Raw genomic sequence first — 20598 nt, 5'->3', positions numbered from 1 at the left:
CTGTTTCTATTTCAGCCTCCGAATTAGATTCTGGATCATATCTATATTAGCTGAGCCATGAGTTTCTCCACGCTTGAGGACGACACCGCTTTGCGCATATGTCATTCTTTAGCTCCGCCCACACGATACGCCTCCAGGCGCTCGTTTTTTTCCGGAAAGACTCTGTACAGCCCATATTTCTTTTACAAATATAATAAAACGAAAGACTTTTCGGAGATATGAAGGATGCAATACTACTCTATAGGTACTCAAGATTGACATGAGATTGACTGAAACTGAGTGTTTCACCCCCCCTTTAAGTCAGAGGTTTGGGACGACATGAATGCGAGTGAATGACAAAAGAACTTTAATTTTTGTTAGTCATATTTATTTATAAAGCACATTTTAAAAACAACACCTGTTGGCCAAAGTGATAAACAGAGTTTAAAGAGTAATAATTAAAATCAGGACACAAACACAGACTGCACACAAATGTTACCACTGCCCCTACTTGCCATAATGAATAATTGAGTTTTAAGAAGAGATTTAAAGTCATCATATGTTTGTAAAGCGAAATTTTATTTAAAGTAGCCAGTTTGGGGTGAACTGTCCTTTTAAGAAGATATTTAATATCCTCCTTTAGGGGGCAGTCATGTAACAAGAAATCCCTTCCTCCAGCTCCTGAGGGCCCACAGATATGAAATAACTACCATCAAAAACAACGATTCAATTTAAAATATTACAAAACAAAAATAAAATAAAACAAAGACTATTTTAATGCATGTATGCTAAGGATTTTAAAGTTGAGATTTAAATTATTTTTTATTACTGCAATATTTAATAACCTTTAATAACCTTATTTTGGATTTCACATAAATTATAATCCACAGACCCCTCCTAATCTATAATTAGTATTTAATTATTTTACTTATTATGTTCAGCTGATGTCATTATCTACATTTTAATTTAAGTTGTAAGAACGTAAAAAGCATATTTCTCTTCGTACTATATTTTGATGTCCCAAAATGTAGGAACTATTGGTTTAAAAGTCCCCATTTAATGATGTATTAGTAGTGACCCGTGATAGATTTATTGACATTTACAGCTGCTTACATATTATGGACTGTCATATTCAAAAAGTAAAAACGTGTAAAAGCAAATTTGCACTTAGTAGTGGTGCCATTTGGAGTTTGTGGTGCATCGCCATATACTGCACACAATGGGCCGCATTCATGAAACATCGTGAATTTATGGAAAACATATGGAAAACTATTATTGTTCAAATCCACGTAATGATGCACTAGAGCTGTCATGACCCTCAGATGCGTTTTTTCTGTTTTGTCGTCTTCCTCTGTCTTTCCTCGACCCGAATGTTACTAGCTGGATTCACCACACAGCTCTTTCTGTAATAGTGTTCCAGGAGTCTGTTCCACAGTTTACAGCATCTCAACAGGTCACTGTTACCTAAGAGATAACAAAAATAGGAATATTACATGAGTGGTTATATATGACCATATACACCGATCATCAGGCACAACATTATATTGTGTTGTTCCCCTTTTTTCTGCCAAATCAGCCCTGACCTGTCGCGGCATGGGCTTCACTAGACCCCTGAAGGTGTGCTGCGGTATCTGGCACCAAGATGTTAGCAGCAGATTCTTTAAGTCCTGTAAATTGCAAGGTGAGGCCTCCATGGATTGGACTTGTTTGTTCAGCACATCCCACAGATGCTCGATTGGATTGAGATCTGGGGAATTTTGAGGCCAAGTCAACACCTCAAACTCGTTGGTGTGCTCCTCAAATCATTCCTGAACCATTTTTGCTTTGTGGCAGGAGCTTTATCCTGCTGAGAGCCACATCCACCAGAGAAAACCCTTTCCATGAAAGGGTGAACATGGTCTACAATGCTTAGGTAGGTGGTGGTACGTGTCAAATTAAAATCCACATGGATGTAGGACCCAAGGCTTCCCAGCAGAACATTGCCCAAAGCATCACACTGCCTCTGCCGGCTTGCCTTATTGCCACGTGCCACTGTTGGTGCTTTCGATGGTGGTCAGGGGTCAGCATGGGCACCCTGACTGGTCTGCGGCTATGCCGCCCCATACGCAACAAACTGAGATGCTCTGTGTATTCTGACACCTTTCTATCAGAACCAGCATTAACTTCTTAAGCAATTTGAGCTCCAGTAGCTCGTCTGTTTGACCGGGCCAGCCTTCACTCCCCGCGTGCATCAATGAGCCTTGGCCGCCCATGACCCTGTCTCCGGTTCTCCACTGTTCCTTCCTTGGAGAACTTTTGATAGATACTGTCCACTGCAGACCGGGAACAGCCCACAAGAGCTGTAGTTTGGAGAAGCTCTGACCCAGTCGTCTAGCCATCACAATTTGGCCCTTGTCAAACTCACTCAAATCCTTACACTTGCCCATTTTTCCTGCTTCTAACATCAACTTTGAGGACAAAATGTTCACCACCCACTAACAGGTGTTGTGGTGATATCAGATTATTCACTTCAGCTGTCAGTGGTCATAATGACATGCCTGATTGGTGTACGTTGACAAATATTTTTGTGTGTGAGAGAATTTTCAAGATACAGAAAACAGTGACATTATAGAAAATGGAGGCACACTTTTTAAGCAAAATCTAGACAGAAAGAAGTCTTTTTGAAATGATAACAATTTGGTAATACTGTATTGTACAGTGTCCATGTACTTACCATAGTAATATCAGTATAGTATTAGATACAACTAACCCTAAATCAAACCCTTATCCTACCTGAACCCTATAGTAAGTGCATTATGTTAAATAATACTACTCTGTACTTAAATATATAAATATACTGTAATAATGACACCTTAAAATAAAGTAGAACCAACAAATTTTTTTAAACAAAATTTGTCATTACTTTATGGGCAGTCTTCACTGCTTACCCAGAATGCACAGTCCATCCTGTGCACGAGTTATGGCAACATTGACCTGATTTGGGTCAGTGATGAATCCAAGTCTTTTCCCCATCCAGCCTTTACTTGGTGTGATTCTTTCTATGTCAGATACGGAGCAGGAACGAACAGTGGAGATGATCACATACGGCCACTCGCTTCCTGCACACAGAGATTTACACTCAAAGTGTTACTTTTTTTGGTCTTTTTATGCCACACGATAATCACAGAAACAAAGAGGATAGGAAAGACAACACGTCTTAAACCCAAATTATCCCCCCAAAATCTGATTAAACTTTATAGTGTCGTTAAAGCACGCTTTATAAAAGGCAAAGCGTTTTGTTTAAAACAAAAATAAGCTATAGATAAAAATAAAAGTGTCAAGCCAATTAAGAGACTGAGCTTTAATTTATTTTGAACTCTAAAATGCAAAACTGAATTGAGAACTGAAGAATGAAGCGATCAGAATAACACACCTTGGCTTTTCATAACTGTGCAAACGGTGACATTAGTAATATCTTTCTTCTGCATTTCCTTCTTGATCTCTGACACTTGTGCGTTGTATGGGGTCAAAATGGCAATACTCTGAGGTTCTACGTGTGCTTCTGTGATCAACAGATGTGCCACACTGACCTGGAAAAAAACAAATTAATCACATTCAAGACAATACTGGCAATATGTGCTTTATCGGCACAGAACTGATGCCGCCTTCAAGTTCTTAAAGGGATAACCAAACAGTTAACTGGAGCCATTGACTTCTGTGGTATTTTTTTTCCTACTATGTAAGTCAATGGCTCCAGTTACCTGTTTGGTTACTGACATTCTTCAAATGTCAGTGAGTGAGTAAAGGATGACAGAAATTTCATTTTAAAGTGAACTATCCCTTTAAAGATGTTCCTGCTTGTGATGTGAGGTGTGTTAAAGTGATTCTGCTCAGAATAATAATAATAATGTTTCATATTTTTACCCACCGTGTTTACACTTAAAAAGAATGAAAATAACTCTTTCCCGCCAGAGCGAAAGTTTCCAGCCTGTAACAGCGTTTTTGATCATTTTCATAAACATTTATTGGCCCCCAGAATATTTTATGTATGAATATCTGAACAAGCAGTATATCGAAGTATCATCTGCTTTTAAACAAACAAAAATATTTTATTCTAGTTTCATGCTTTCATATATATATATATATATATAAAAATTTTGAGAAAAAAAGCTAAGAAAATGTCAATGTTTGTCAAAGTTTACATCTGGATCCGATTCAGGACGATGATCGAAACACAGATGGAGTCGATCGAGTCGATCCACACCCCTAAAGCTTCACAGTCCTGTAGCTGGTCCTGGGTCCACATTTCAGTCAGTAACATTAGGCCGTTTTGATTTGTATGATGTTTTAATGTTGATGATCGCATTATTTTACGTGCATCTGCTTACATATGATATCGCTTGTTTCTGCTTCTTCAAGTCTTTTGATCAGGATATTCAGTAATCTTTCAGAAGATGCGTCATAGCGCCCACTACAGTATAACGGTGAAAACACAGAAAGCCAGAAATTTCCTTGAATGGCGGGGAAAGAGTTACCTAACCAGTGTTGGGGAAAGTTACTTTGAAAAGTAATGCAATATTGAGTTACTACCTTAAAAAGAAACTACTTTTTTTAAGAAAAGTAATGCGTTACGTTACTTTCGCTTTACTTTTCTCACCTGGGCTGGGCTTTTTTTTATTTTATTTTTTTTTACAAAAGTTATATTTATGTGCAAATGTAAAAACTTCTTTACAACAAAATTGAGATAATAAGCCTCAGGCTGAAGTAAAAATGCAAATTCACACGTATACAGACATTGTTTTATTGCTTACTTCTAAAGATCTAAAGTTTTACTGAATCATCGAAGATAAGCAGCAATACATTGGTCATTAAAGGTAGATTAAATGCATAAATATTTGTTTTATTTAATATTTAATTATTGGAGGTTTGCATAGTAGGCTATTCTGATTTTGCATTTGACTGATTTTATTCATTTTGAGGAGTACTGAATCTTTATTCTGCAAGTGCTATGAATAAATGCTCACATTTAGTCTAAAACTACAACAACATGTTTACACATCGTCTCTGCACTAACTCTGCATTTTTCTTCACACTGGGACAGGAGAGCTGTCAGTCAAATAAATGTAAAAAGTAACTTGCGTAATTTTTTTGAAAAAGTAACTCAGATATTTTGTTTTTAGATTATTTTTATTTTTAAAAGTAATGCATTACTTTACTAGTTCCTTGAAAAAGTAATCTGATTACATAACTCAAGTTACTTGTAATGCGTTACCCCAACACTGTACCTAACTTTTTAAATTATTACCCCCCTCGTTGATGTCTCTACCTTATTGCCAAATCCTAACCCCACACCTACTCCGAAACCTACCAATACTAAGGGGGTAATAATCCTGCAGGGGGTCAAAATTCAGCATGATTCATTAATCGACACACAAGTAGGACCTTAATTCAATATCTGACAAGAGAAAAAAATTCTGGAAACTTACAGCCTGCTTTGCTTCCTCAGTGTTGGCCATTGAGTTCTCATTGCCCTTTTCTGTAGATACCACTAGACTGACTTCTTCTCCTTCGATGTGGCCAAATAAGATCGGCGTTGGCACTCCGTACTTGTTAAGAAGGCAGGGGGGTCCTCGTTTAGCTGCGGTTATCAGTTTGCCTTCATAAAACTGTTCCGAAGGAAACCTGCAAATTTCTTCATGCTAACATACATGTGCATTTGTTAAAAATCAAAGCAAAATTGAAACAAAAAGTTTTGTACAGATTCTGTTGATTGTTTCTTACCATTCTGTACTGAGTGTCCAACATTATGGCCAGATCCATGTAGCGTTCAAACAGAGACTGCTGCATGCCCATCTTTTTCACAAGGGCACACTGCACTATCGGCCGTATCTGTTTGTGGTCACCCAGTAAAACAATCTGTAACAGAAACCAGTGAGACCATGAAATTTCAGTTGATGAGAAGATGCATATGCTAGTCTTCCACTAATGTGTCCATATATACACATTTAGAATGTGTACTGCTTACTTAAAGTGCATAGTATGTACTGTTTACTGCCAGATAGTTTAAAAATATTGTGTAAAATAGCATGTGGCATGTGGATATCTCACGGAGGAGCTTCGAGTGTGTAAAAGGAGGAGTGACGACAGGGAAGGACGAGCGAGGATATTTTACGTTATGTTTTGTTTGTTTTATTATTATATGTGTGCGGCAGTCGTCCTTGAAGAGGCTGCCATTTTTATTTCCGTTTTCTTATGATTTATTAAAGTGTTTAAACATTCGCATTATAATTCCATTAAGGATAAATATTTTCAATTTGTAGTATACAGCATTATAGATAACCTCATTATATGCATGCTTAACTCTTTAATCTCAAAGCAGTTATGACCAGTGTTGCCACAATTACTTTGAAAAAGTAATCTGATTACTCCTTTAAAGAGTAGCTTAGTTACTTTACAGATTACTTGGTTTTAAAAGTAACTAAGTTAGATTACAAGTTACTTTATTAGTTACATTCAGCAGTTTCCGACAACACCCCTGCCGCCTCAACATAGAAATGACAGCCGGTTTTGCCAACACTCACTTCATTGGAAGTGTATTTTTAACAGTAATGTCAACAATTTATCTCCTGACATTTTAAGTTGAAATTAAAAAATATTTCCTGAAAAAATACTCTAATAAATATATATTTGTATTTTTTACTAAGGAAAATGACCAAAATAGTAACTCACAGTGACTTGGATAAATTGCTTTAATCTGATTACTGGTTTGGAAATAGAAACGCTTTAGATTACTCGTTACTGGAAAAAAGTAGTCAGATTAGAGTAACGCGTTACTAAATAACATTTTACTGGCATCACTGCCTATGAGTGAAGAAAGTCATGTTAAAAGTTGTTTATAATATTTCAGACAGGAAACTATAAAACAGCGTGCATTTTGCATTACAAAAAAACTATATAGGGAATTAAATTGTTAGCAAAACATTTGGACAAAATGTCCTAAGTGCACTTTTTTTAGGGAATGGGTCCATTTTGGACAGACTTTGATACAACCTGTTGCAAATCGCAAGTTTCTTCCACCTGCCAGAATCTGTCGTGGGTTTTTTTTTTTTACAGAAACTGATGATTATGTCGCCCCCGAGCTCACCTTCTGAGGATTGTGGGAAACTAAAGGTATAAAGGCTTCTGGCTCCGTTGCCATGGCACATTCATCAATGAGGATCTGCCGGAAATCCATGACCTCCCGGATTTCGGGTTTCAATGCCGAGGCGCAGGTGCACAGAACTACATCATGCTTCCTGATCTCATGCCGATGAGCTTCCTTTAAAGTTTTTATGTAGCTGCAAAGACATATTTTGTGAGTCATACCAACTTCTGATTTGTTTGGTCCACCCAAACTAAAAAAATAGTTTTACCAAAGTAAAGTTTCTTGCACTAGGACGGCACATTTTCCCTCATTGGACACATTTGATTCTATGTTATTATGCTTTTCCGGTTTTCATGCTTCCTGTCTGAACTCAGTGAGTAAACTCTTCACTGATGGACTTGTCCTGAACAAGGATTGAGAAACACTACACTGTAAAATAAATATTGTTGGTTTAACTTAGAAAAGTAAGTTACCTGGTTGCCTTAACATTTTGAGTTCATTGAAATTAAAAAAAATTGTTGATACAATCAAGGAAATTGGTTTAATAAATAGAAACTCTTATAAAATAGAAAATATTATTGTATCTGAACCACATAAAAAAAATGATAAAGCATGTTTCACTGCATCATCAAAAATAAAACACACTCAATTACCCAACATGCTTACAAAACCTTTTAATAATATTTGAATAAAGGTTGTTGATTCTCAAAAATGTTCATTGTATTAACTCAAATTTTTAATTTCAATGAACTCAACCAGGTAACTTATTTTTTAAATAATTTTTACAGTGTAGACACTAGAAATTGTTCTCATAAACTTGCCATTCAGATCTGCACCAAAAAATTAAGAAAACCTTTAATTAACATGGACATTTATTGTCATTGAGATGCTAGAAAACATGTCTAGAATTGGAAACTTGTGAAAAAATACACATATCATAAACATTTTTTCATTGCATTTATCACAATACACTGCCCGGCCAAAATAAACAAACAAAAACAAAAATTCAGGATGAAGATGCCAAGATTCATCAGCTCAAACTGTGAAAGAATGGTTGGGAGGGAGCAAGAAGAAAATCATTTTCACACATGATTCGTCTCCTCTGAGTCCAGACCTTAAATTCATTGAAGATTTTGTATTGACGATGCAAGAGTCAAGCTATGTAAAGTCTCCTCCAGCACATCCCAAAGAGGAGCAGATTCATGTGTGAAAATTAATCATTTGCCAATTTATTTTTATTTATTTTGGCCGGCCAGTGTATGTATCTTCCTAGTAACTGCTGATTCCCATTTGTGTAATCCTGATTTGCCATCCTACAGATTAGTTCATTCATATTCCCGCATGTATTAAACTGATTTATATTTCATTGGAGCATTTTTTTAAATGGCCTGATAAAAAAAAAGTCTCTCTTAAAGCATATCCTCTGGCAACATGCATGATAAACTCTAAGTCTTACTCACTCATCTTTATCATCCTCTGTTAAGAACCCATCCAATGATGTTATTTTTTCTGAAAAAGGATTTTCAGGTTTACGGACAAGGTACATCATAGTAATATCCCTGCAACAGAATTAGAAGTTTAATGGGTTAATTCACACACTATTTGTTGTAATGTCTGTAATGTGCAATACTTACCCATGTGTTGTAATAAGGTCATGTGACAACACTATCTCATACTACTTTTATCATTTTCTTTTCCTGTCTGGATTTCAACCATACCATAGTACTAAGACTTCTCTTATCAGAGTTACAAATGATTTGCACTTATTATCTGATTGTGGTTGTATCTCTCTGTTAGTGTTACTGTAAGTGTGTTAGTGGTATACCACTGGGAGATATCATTAGGAAGCATGGCGTTAGTTTTCACTGTTATGCTGATATTCAGTTCTATATTTCTTCACGCCCCAATGAAAATGACCAATTCACAAAATGAACAGAATGGATAACTGATATATAAAGAGTAAAGTTGGATGACTAGTAATTTCCCACAGCTAAATTCTAAAATAATACTGTCTAACACTTGATGGCTTCTCTGTAGTCTTTTATCATCTCTGTGTGCTATTTGATGCAATCTTTTTTTTGTAAGCCCCATTTCTAGCATTTGTGAAACTGCATATTTCCATCTTTTAAAAAAACATATATATATATATATATATATATATATATATATATATATATATATATATATATATATATATATATATATATATATATATATATATGCTCTCAATGACAAATGCAGAAAGGATTACATTATTTTAATGCTTTACTGGGTGGTTGCCCTGCAGGCTTAATAAACAAACTCCAGTTTGTCCAAAATGCAACAGATACATTTATTTCTACAACCAGGAAGTGTGTCTATTATTAGCTTGGTTTTGTCTGTTTTGTATTTCCTACTTCAGGGAACAGACACATTCTCTATGTGATGATATCTTGGTGACATAGTTTCTTTGTGCTGAGATTTATCTGACTTCTGTGATGTGAGGAAGCTAGCAGATGGCTGCTTTAGCCAGTCTGTCTTCTTCCTGATCTGAGTCCCAGTTATTCAAGTTTCAACTCCAAGACTATGTGCCATTTTACTAGGAAGAAGAGTGGCACTGCCCCAGGAAGGATTAAGATCATCTCTTTTCAACAGGTCAGATATGCCCCAAAAACTTGTCCAGTTGTCAATTATTCCTATGTTATTCTGCAGACATTCAGTCATTGAGTGATGAAAGTCTGGTAAGTATCTCATCAGCACAATAAGCAGGTAGGGGGGCCAGAGCATATTACAGTGTCTGACATCATGCTTATGAGTTCACGCATGTCATTATGAACTGTTTCCAGCACCTTGTTGAATTTGTGCCAGAAAGAATTAAGGCAGTTCTAATGGCAAACGGGGACAAACCCGGAATTATGGGGTTCAAATCTGGACTCTGAATAGGCCAAAACATGAGTCTCATGAACTTGTTTTCAAGCCATTTCAAAGTTGTCTTTGGTTTTTGGGTAGAAGCATTGAAAAATAACATCTCATCATTCCTCTTAGAATAATAACTTTTAATTGTGGGAAGCAAGCTATTCTGCAATATTCTCCTGTACTCCAAAGCATTAAATTATGTTTCAGAGTGAAGCAGTTCACCAATACCAGCAGCTTAAAAGGCTCCCTTCACATCTCCTACATGCTTCATGTATAGTGCCTTGCAAAAGTATTCATACCCTTTCAACTGCTTTAAAATACTTTTTTTTACCATAATGACAAAGCAAAAAACAGCTTTGTGATCATTTTGTGAATGTATTAAAAAATAAAAACTGAAATAATTACATTGCATAACCCCTTTTTCTGAGACATTTAAAATTTTATCTCAGGAGCATTTCAATTTCACTTGTAGTTGTTACTACACTTCGAGTGGAGTTAACTTGTGAGAAATTCAAATTGGGCATGATTTGGAAAGGCACACACCTCTCTATAAAAGGTCTAACAGCTAAAAATCAGTGGTCTGGATGCTAGCCAAACTTAGCCCCGCCCACAACATGTAAGGTCAGGAAGTTTGGTCTGCACTTTATCTGTTGTAAAGCAACTATGACAAATCAAATTGTCAGGGCAGGCTTTATTCAATGATTGACTGATGATCAACAGTAACGTAATCATCCACGTCACCAAAGAGCACTTTTCATAATCCAATTAAAAACGAATGGATAAAACTTTTAATAACCTATACCAAACATATGAGAGTTATCTATTTAGGGTATTTATAGCGGCATCACATCACCAAATAGAATAATACAAATCATATCAAACACCTTAACTTCTGTGCAAAGGGAATTGGCTCTCTTTTCCCCTGCCACTTCTGTCCAATTTTTACACTTTAAGCTCTTACCTGAGCTCCTCCTTTGGTTTGTCATCACGGAGGGATCTGCGGCAAAGCTTCAGGTTACTGCCCGGATATGGAAATTCACACATTTCCATCTGAGCACAGTAGATTCTCAGAGGCTTTAGGACTCCCCTGAGTTTTAACAACTGCTCTGGGACACAAGATCAATAGGTAATGTGAGTACAGACTGTTGTAGAGCCTGGAACATACTCTATGAATGCATGTAAAGGCCAATGTTAAGCAGTTTGTCAGAGTCAGAACGCAGTTCATAAATGTAAACCACATTTTTTCTTGCGTGTTTTAATTTTTTGTAAATACAGCACACAGTCCTTAATTGTCCACATATATTAACCTGAATAACAGCCCAATCACTGGCACAGACATTTGATTACCGTGCCTTTGAAAAATCAATGCATTTTCCAAATATTTGCATTTGCACGCTTGCATACTGTATGTTTCTGGCTCGCTTATAAAAACTCTATAGTGCTATAGTTGTATGCATTATCAGGCTAGGGTCTGCTATTTATAAAATAAAACCACCACACGATTTACCTGCAACAATGTCCACAGACTTGTTCGAAGATCCACAGTACAGGATAGCAGGCTTTTTGGGGGGTTTCTGATCAGGGGTTGATTTGGGAGATTCGGAAGAGGCCAGAAAGTCTTTGTTCTTCATAAAAAACTGGTAAACAATATGAATACCAACCACTGTTTTCCCTGTACCTGTGGGTGAAAAAAGGTATGGTGTGTGGCACGAGTACACTGTAGGAATGAAAATAATCAAAGATATTTGAAAATGAACAAAGAAATTTGCTTTACAGTTTTTCTAAAGACAAGAGGAGTTGATAGTCACAAAATGTAGGCCAAAGTGTGTGTCATGCCTTAAATTCAGTGAGGGAAGTAATTATCTGATTGGTTAGTTTGAATGTCTCACATTTGGGTTTTGATCACATGATCAAGGAATGGATAAATTAAGATTGCAACTATTGCTCTCGCTCTGTTATTCTCTGGATATTAGTAGCAGTGAGTGGTAATAGACAATAAATGTAGAGTTTTCTATAATCTTGCTGATAACGTTTCTTTAGTCATTCACCCCTGAACCACTGTAGGCGACCCACCCTTACAGATAAGGCCCGCCCAATCCTCCCGACGTCGGCTTCCAATAATTTTTTTTAATGTTTACCAAATCATAGGCAACAATATGTTGCTGTCTAGGCAGCAGAAGTAGAACAAATGTGTTTCGAGTTTTTAACAATTGAAGTTCTTTTCAACTTTCCTTCCTCCGCGTTATAAAATGCAGCGCTCCTGTTTGAACAAATCCATTTAGCGTGCGTTTTCAAGGATTTTTTTTTTAAAATAAACAGCACACATTGGTTACCGATACTGACTGCGAAACCGTACCAACTTCCAAATAGTTTGGCAAAAGTAACCAACTAAAAAGAACAAATAATTTAGATTGAATTGTAAATCATTTGAATTTTTAATGATTCACAGCTAGTTTTAAATAGACAACAAAAACACTGGAGGACACACACATTGTCCACTATTTCAGTACCTGGTGGGCCTTGAATCACAGTAAAAGGTTTCTTCATAGCTTCCTCAACAGCTTTCTGCTGGCTCTCATTCAGAAGTGGCAGGTTCAGGCTCTCGTCCACATCGTGCAAGCTGACATTTTCTTCATAAGCATCTAATACAACACAAGGTTTTACCACATTAAAACACACATGAGATATTCATAGACAAGGCATGGACATATTTGAGTGTGTCCTCATTACTAACGTACAGAAAGTCTACATCAGGGCAGATGAAAGTCTGAGAAGCACCAAGTACATATTGTCCAACTCATCCTTTTTTTTAATATATATATATATATATATATATATATATATATATATATATATATATATATATATATATATATATATATAATGTATAAGAAAATTACATGTATGCAGAATATTAAAATTCATTTATATTTGTCTACAAAACAAATTTGTGGCCGTTTTTTATCGCTTTTGGCACATTTAATGTCTCTCTTATGCAACTGAAAACGCAGTGCATATCAGTTATCAAACTATCAAGTTGTCACTCCCGGTTTACTGCTACTACTGGCCTAAAAACTAGTGCTATGACGTTTGGTTGAAATTGTGAAATTGCATGATTTATAAATTATGTGTGGCAGGCCACATTTTAATAGACAAATTGCGGGGCGTTTGAAATTCATGCCCGGGCCCGCTGGCCGTGATTGGCCTATGTGCCGAAGTCACCGGACTTTGGACACCCCAACTCCAAAAGGTACAATAAAATGTGCCTTCTCATAATTTCATTCACAATTAGAAAGTGGTCCAACTTATGGGAACAGTAACAACCATAAAAGTAAGTTAAGACGCAGAAGACTTGTCAGCAGCTGTCTTTTGCCGTTAAGAAACTCAGGATTTACTATAGACACTCAGTGATCAAATTTGCTCTGAAAAGGTGAGGACAGGGTTATTTTTGTGGCTGACATTATTACATATGAAAGTTTCCCTTTCAGACGACTATTTAAATGAATGAAGGTGATTTACTAAGGTTTGTGCTCGTCAATTTACTGGTGTTTGTGCCATATATTTACTGCCCAAAAACAGCCCGTCTTAAACCAGATGCTAACTTGCGGTGCTTTTGGTAGACTGAGTTTGTCATTATGGAAATGATCCGGCTGCGTCTGTGTGCTTTCATTTGCATGTCGTCAGTAGGTCACGCGCTGAACTTTACAGTCCCATCTGCGCTTCGCTCACGCTAATTTGCCTGTTTAGTACATCTGGCCTTCTTTAGTAAATCTTTAGACTTTTTTGACTAGCTAGAATCTTTTTATTAATCCTGCAATAAATAACTATTTAAACGATACTGTTTTGCTCAGGCACGCATTTGTCCAGCTGATGGGTTAATGTGAGTTAATTGTCTTACTGATTATTTCAATTCAGGCAAACTGCTTAAGATAATAGTAAATATACTTTGCATTAAACCGTCTGCTTTGAGTAAAGCTGGCATTTTGTTTCACTCACCATCATTCAGTTCTTCAAGATGTTGTCTAGTGGCGACATTCTTCACCAGGTTATTGGCCAGTCGTAGGTTAGCAATCGCTTTTTCTCTGAGCCTGCAAAAAGATTGCATTAGTTACGAGATATGTATATATATGTGAACAGATCTGAAATATATCAGCTGGATGAATGATCACTCACACATATGGAATTTTTTTGGGAATAACCTCGATGGTGAATTTTGTTTGCTCTGCATTAACCTCAGGTGGAACGTAGCTCATAGATCTTTTTGTGATCTGAAAATGAATCCGGTCTTCATTGTCTGGATTTTTCTGTTTCTTTGGTTTTGTGGTTACCGCGTGTGCAACCCATGTGAAAGGTAGTGAACCCTGCAGATCTGAAACTGCAGAACCATCCTTCTCATTTGGTTTCTGATGTCTTAATCTGATGCACAAGAAGCAGTTCCTCAGGTCGAACTCCAGACACCATTGCTTTTTCTGAGTCGTGGTTATATTAAAAAACCCTTGGAGATTTGTTTCATCTCCGCTCCATTTTATATGCACGTTCTCTAAAATGACGCTATTATTTTCTTCCACAGCACTGTGAGCGGTGTGACAAAGTTGTCTCCAGATGTTCTGGTACTCCTTGTTGCTCTCATAAAAAGTCTTAGATGCATTGCATTCAGCTTTGGAGAAGCACAGAGTAGGGTTTCTTGTGTGCTCCAAACAGATCTCAAAGCTTTCATTAATGTTGAGCAGTAGAACTACAGGAACTGGAAAGCCATCTTTATACTCGGTCCCAAGTTGCACCTGAACAACCGTGCCTAAATCCAGCTCCATGGTTGTTTCCTTATAATTCTCCATTGAACAAGCCACACTTTTCAGGCTTTTAGTTTCTTCATTCGCATCCTGCCTTCTTCTTATGTCTCTGAGGCATTGGTCAATCTTAACCCAATCCTTCTGTTTTGTGGCAGATACCAGTCTTTTCCACATGATACTTGACACTGAAGTCACATTCTTCATGGGCTTTGATGAAATCTTGAATGATTCCCTGAACGAATACACTCTCCTCTTCCACTTAAGAGTCATGGAGTTCTTGTCCTTATTGTATCTTGGCTGATTCACAACTTTGAGATGCTTGTACATGATAGCAATCACCTCTAAATGAGGATGTAGAGGGAACGAAATTGTGAATTCGTGCCCCTGCGGAGTGATCTGGTCCACTACTGCGAGCTTGGCCACATTTTTGGGTTCAAACTGAACTGTTTTTAGTCTCAAAACCAGAGCCTCTTTCTCTTCTGCCTCCATTCCAGACTGACAAAACTCGCTGATTTCAACTTTCGTGTAGTCAGCTTGCGGCAGGTATTTCTTAGAGAGCGCAGTGTGCAGAAGTCTCTGCAAAATAACGTCCAGATAACGCCTCATAGGAGACGACGCCCAGGTGTACGCGTCAAGCCGTAAATCATAGTGACCCAACCTGGACTCTGTCGAGGAGCACGACTGAAGTATGACGGCTTTCTTCTGAATGTCACGAAACTCCCGCACCATGGGGATAAATGTTGGATGGATTTCATCTGAAAAGATTAACTGCATCATTTTATAGTAGTCTTTGCTCTGTGCAAACGCTTCCATCTTGTGTAATATGGAGGTAAAAATCTTCAATGATATGCCTGCATGCTCCATATGGTCATATTCTGTACTGGACCAAATATCAGTATCTACTTCACAGATGTTTGAAAAGTAAAGTGACATGGGAATTAGGTTAATGTATTTCTCTCTAAACTGGATCAGTTGTTGTGGGTCGGGCTCCCGGTGGCACCTCAGGGGTGTGAGATCTTTTGTGACGTCTGTAGATATGAGTTTTTCAGCGACGGCACTATTGTAGAGATTCATTAGTTCCTCCACCATGGCGTGAGAGAGGCTTTGCTCGGCCTGCCTCCCACATGGCCATCCACCTTCCAGTCTGCATTTTCGGTGCACCTCGGAGAAACGGTAAGCAACAGCTACACAATCCTCCACGCATGAAATCTGCAGAGGCTTCGTGTCATCCGAGCAGGAGTAAATCTTAATAATTTTGTCTGCCTCTTCGTACGACATCCGTCTTTCGGACCTAATGAAAGTTGGATAAAATTCACAGTTTCGGATAGTACTTGTTTTCTTCTCAACGTCTAAAAGCAACGATATGGCTTTCCGATCTTTTTTAGGCATCAAACTCAAGTGGCCATTGCTCAGGTCTCTTGAGAACATGAAGGCCACATCTTCCTTCTCTGAAGGGTAAATCGTTCTGCCGCGCCATTTAGCGAATTTGTCTGGCTCGCTATCTTTGTTAATGCAACTTGCCACGTCTGTGATGTGAACACCAATCTGGTAGTAATCATCCATTTCAGTCACGCTAATGGCGTCATCCAGGTCTTCAGCTGTATCTGGGTCAATGGTGAAAGTCCAAGACTTCATTTCTTTTTTATTAATTTTACGCAAATCCTTCCTTTCTACAGCCTTACTGTCTTCAGGTTCTGGTTTCAATGGTGGAGGTTTGTCTTTAAAGCCAAGTTCAATGCATAGCATTTCTCGCAAAGCATCACACTCAGGAATTACACTCGTAACAACACCGAGAGGGAACATATTCTTACTATCCCATTTTAAAACCTTGACCACTAGCATTTGATTCTGAGCGATCTTTACAAATTCCTTTCTAACCCAACGTCCGCATTTGAATTGTCGTACTTCAATTTTGTCCGTGTCACTCTTGTTTTGAACTGTACGTATTCTGGTAATGCGTTTGTTAATGGGTGTAACCAATTGAGGATCCTCTTCCACCATCTTACAGATGAAGATTAATGAGTTTTCATCTCTTTTTATTAATCCAACGACCCTCCCTTTCACCACTTCACCTTCCTGCGGACACTGTTCTCTGCTCAAGATCTCTACACAGACTTCATCTCCAGGGAAAGATCTGCCCACATTTTCTCTTCCATAGATTTTGATAGAGAGCATTGGTTCATCAAGAGGCCTGGCATACGCCTGATCATGTCTTTCTATTTCAAGTTTACAGTGTTTAAAGTCATCTGGAGAGGTCTTCAAACGTTTTTCAATATCTTTCTTGTAGAGTTGCAGATCAAATTCAGATTCAGACTCCGGACTTTTAAAGAAGGTTCTGTAAACGGTCTTGGCATGATTATCTTCTGTGTTGCTGCTACTTAAAGAGTTTCTCTCTGAAGTCTCCATGTCCTGTTTGGAAACACAAATCATGTCATTAGGCACTTAAAGATGCACTGTGCAACTTTCCTTCCACTGGAGGGCGCCTATTCAAAACAAATGCGTAGTTTGATGACGCAAAGTTTGAGCGCAGCATCTTGGGACATGTGGTCTTCACCTCACAGCCGGTGGAAAATAGGACTCGGGCAGAAATCACGTTCATGGATGCGGTTATTAACGTTACTGTAGTCTAAAGCAGAGCAGGACCGAGTGTTGTAGACCTGAGCACGGCTGCTGGAGCGATTGTTACACAAACACGCGCCTCGCAAATACGGGGACTTTTATTATGACAGGACGGGAGACAGTCACCGGGCGCCTGCACTGATCCGCTCTTCCGGTTATGATTATGAGGTAACGCAGCTCTGTTTATCATATTAGATACATTTAAGTGTGTTTAAAATGATGTTATGACGTTACTCCGTGCGTTCACTTGTTCACAGTGCTAAGAGTAGAGCGCTCCTGCCAAATAAAAGCCGAAACTGAGGGGAGCGGAGATGATGATGCAATTGACAGGCGACACCCTCAAACGCTATGCTGACACGTCCCGGTCCTGAGTTAAAATAGCAATTTTCTCACAATTTACAAATAGTTGGAAACATCTGGGATACTGTAGGTAATCAACTGAACAAAATATATAACACCGGCCTAGTGGTTTTTGGATATTTTACTGCAAAAATACTCCCCAGTGCACCTTTAAAGGGATAATTCATTATTTAATAATTCATTAGGGTCTTAAACAACAACCCGTAAGTTGTTCCAAACTTGTATGAATTTCTTTCTTCTGCTGAACATAAGATCCAATCCAATGCTCTCCTTTGACTGTGTTTTGCATGAAGCGGCCTCCTTGTCATTTCTGACTTTTAACAGAAAACTGAACAATGTCTAAAAGCTGATATGTGACAGGTTGTACAGCAAACAACGACCCTGTTGCCCCCCCCCCCCCCCCCCCAAAGCGATTTTAAGAAGAAAACTGGATACATTTTTACATTTTTGGGATCCTGATACTCAGTATGCCAATGTGTGCAGTAAACATTTTGTCACTATTAAGTAAATATTCAAATGTCAGGTTTATATATTATATTTCCTGTACGTTCCCCGCCAGTAACATGTGGTGTCTCAATTGCCTGTATCCACTTCTGTGTCCTTAAATGCTCATTTTTTTGGGGTCAACAGCTTATAAAAACTTCTAGGTTTTTTTGTTGTTGTTGTTTTTTTTTTTTTGTGGTACATTATAACGTGACCAAATGGCAGATTAAAATGTTATCTAATCTAATTTAAAAAAAATATCCAAGACAAACTAAAATATTTTGTCAATAAAATACAATTATTAACTTTTTTTTAAAGTTTCAGCAGCCCTGTAAGCTTTTTATGAATGGATGGATTGGAGAATGCGCTGTGTTTCAGTCTGGATATCTTATCTGACGTGCTGCATGTTTTGGACGGAGTACAGCATAGCTTCCAGTTTCTGTTCACAGTAAACGATTCTCTGCAAGTGCTATGAATAAAAAATGACAATAATTTGGAATGCAACATGCGCAGCAAACATCTTCCCAAATGTGTAATGAGAGTTATTAATAAAAAAAAAAAGAAAAATAAGCACAAAGATCAACATTTCTTATTTTTAAAACAAGCCTCTTTTACTCATAAAGGCTGCATTTATTTGATAAAAAATACAGTAAAACCAGTAATATTGTGAAATATTTTAATATGTAAAACTGCTCTTTTCTATGAGAATATCAAGTAAAGTGTACTGTAATGTATTCCTGTGATCAAAACTGAATTTATCAATACTCCAGTCTTCAGCGTCACATGATCTTTCACAAATCATTCTCATATTAGAATTTGGTGCTCAGCAGACATTTATGATTATTTTCAGTGTTAAAAAACATTTGTGTAATCTTTTTAATAATTTTTCTAGGATTCTTTAAAAAGGGGGAGGGGTGGGGGGCTTTAAATATTAAAGTGCAAATGAACACCTGAGCACTCATGTGGGTTTACTACTGTTACAATTAAAAACAATAAAAACATGACTGGCAGACATGATGCAAGCAACTTAAACTAATGGGTGTGCGAATTATCAAAAACTGTCAAAGTCACCGAAGGGAACCCCAAATGGCCCAACAAGGCTTGGGCAGACCCTGATCCAGTCAAACAACGCATTTGTTGTGTGTGTTATTGTTTGCGTGTCTAATCGTGTATTTACGGTAGTAACTTAATAGGCGCTTACTGGGAGCTGTCAAAATGGATAAAGACTGTCATAAAAAAACATTTCCTTTATATATTTGCTGATATTTTCAAATGATAATTCACGGTGACCCAAAATAGTAGGCCTACTGCATAAAATGCATTGTAATAATAATAGGCTAAATAATAATAATAATAAATAATAATAATAATAATAATAATAATTGGATCGTTTCCTCCATTAATTAAACGTATTTCTACGTAGGTTTGGGTGACTTTTTTGTGAGTGACCCCTGTTTCACTTTTTGGGTAATTTTACTAGCTAGGCTACAATTTAGGAGAAAAGTATTCAAGTTTTAAGTCGTGTAAAATTAAATTTTCACTTAAATCATCGATTGAACGCAGTCACACACAGCCCATTTTTAAAAGTCCAGATCAATAAATCTAAATAAACTTACCTTTTCGGAACCGAGAGGAAGCCTGCGGTTCGTGGACTATCAATGAAATACTGCGAGTGTGTAATCCTCTGTTAGGCAGAGATCATGAGCACCGGCGCATTGCTCTCTGTCCCGCAGGAATGGGGTTCCTCTTGAACGGGCGTCGTCATATCAACAGAAACGCGCGTTTTGAATGTTTTGCGGGTGCACGTTTATTAGTTTGCCAAATGCCAAACCTGTCAGTTGTGTGCGTCATCACCCGAGATGAAAACGAAAACTTAGACCATAAATCAGAAGTGTCACATTCTTCATTTAATACATTTATTATCATTGAATAAATAATAATAACATTATATTGTGTTTTATGTTATAATGATATTAATATTTGTATTTAGCTGATAAATAATAATAATAGCCTAAATAAATTTAATTATTAATGGATTAAAGAGGATTTAAGGGGATAAAATCAATAAGAATCTTACAGTTTTTGCTCGTTGCTTGAACACATTTTTGCAAAACTTCGCTCATTGTGCCAAAAACTCACTGATCACAATACACACACAACTGGGAAATATCATTCACATGTGTCAAACTGAAACTCTGCTATCAAAACCTATAACATTCCTTTGTCAAATTGTAACTCTGATGACAAAATGATACACACTTGCATCATATGAATACACTTTCAGATCAGAGGAACACACTGTAGTCTACTTTATATAAAACACTGCAGTCTTTAATTTTCACTGTTTTT

The 20598-nt window shown here is 37.3% G+C and overlaps 1 protein-coding gene across 1 annotated transcript; it reads right to left on the bottom strand.

Annotated features, from left to right (window-relative positions):
- Positions 1 to 345: 345 nt before the first annotated feature.
- Positions 346 to 20002, bottom strand: helz2c (helicase with zinc finger 2c). The gene is made up of 13 exons (XM_067446840.1): positions 19866 to 20002; positions 14171 to 17196; positions 13994 to 14085; positions 12508 to 12639; positions 11505 to 11675; positions 10959 to 11103; positions 8563 to 8661; positions 7103 to 7295; positions 5740 to 5874; positions 5445 to 5657; positions 3392 to 3548; positions 2907 to 3077; positions 346 to 1443 (listed from the first exon to the last, which is right to left on the bottom strand). Exons 2-13 carry the CDS (start codon positions 17191 to 17193, stop codon positions 1298 to 1300), a joined length of 4677 nt encoding a protein of 1558 aa, XP_067302941.1. The 5' UTR covers positions 17194 to 17196; positions 19866 to 20002; the 3' UTR covers positions 346 to 1297.
- Between the last annotated feature and the right edge of the window lie 596 nt (positions 20003 to 20598).

This window comes from Pseudorasbora parva, chromosome 1 (assembly GCF_024679245.1).
Source record: "Pseudorasbora parva isolate DD20220531a chromosome 1, ASM2467924v1, whole genome shotgun sequence".
NCBI lineage: Eukaryota > Metazoa > Chordata > Actinopteri > Cypriniformes > Gobionidae > Pseudorasbora > Pseudorasbora parva.
This window is presented reverse-complemented; position numbering and strand designations above follow the sequence as displayed.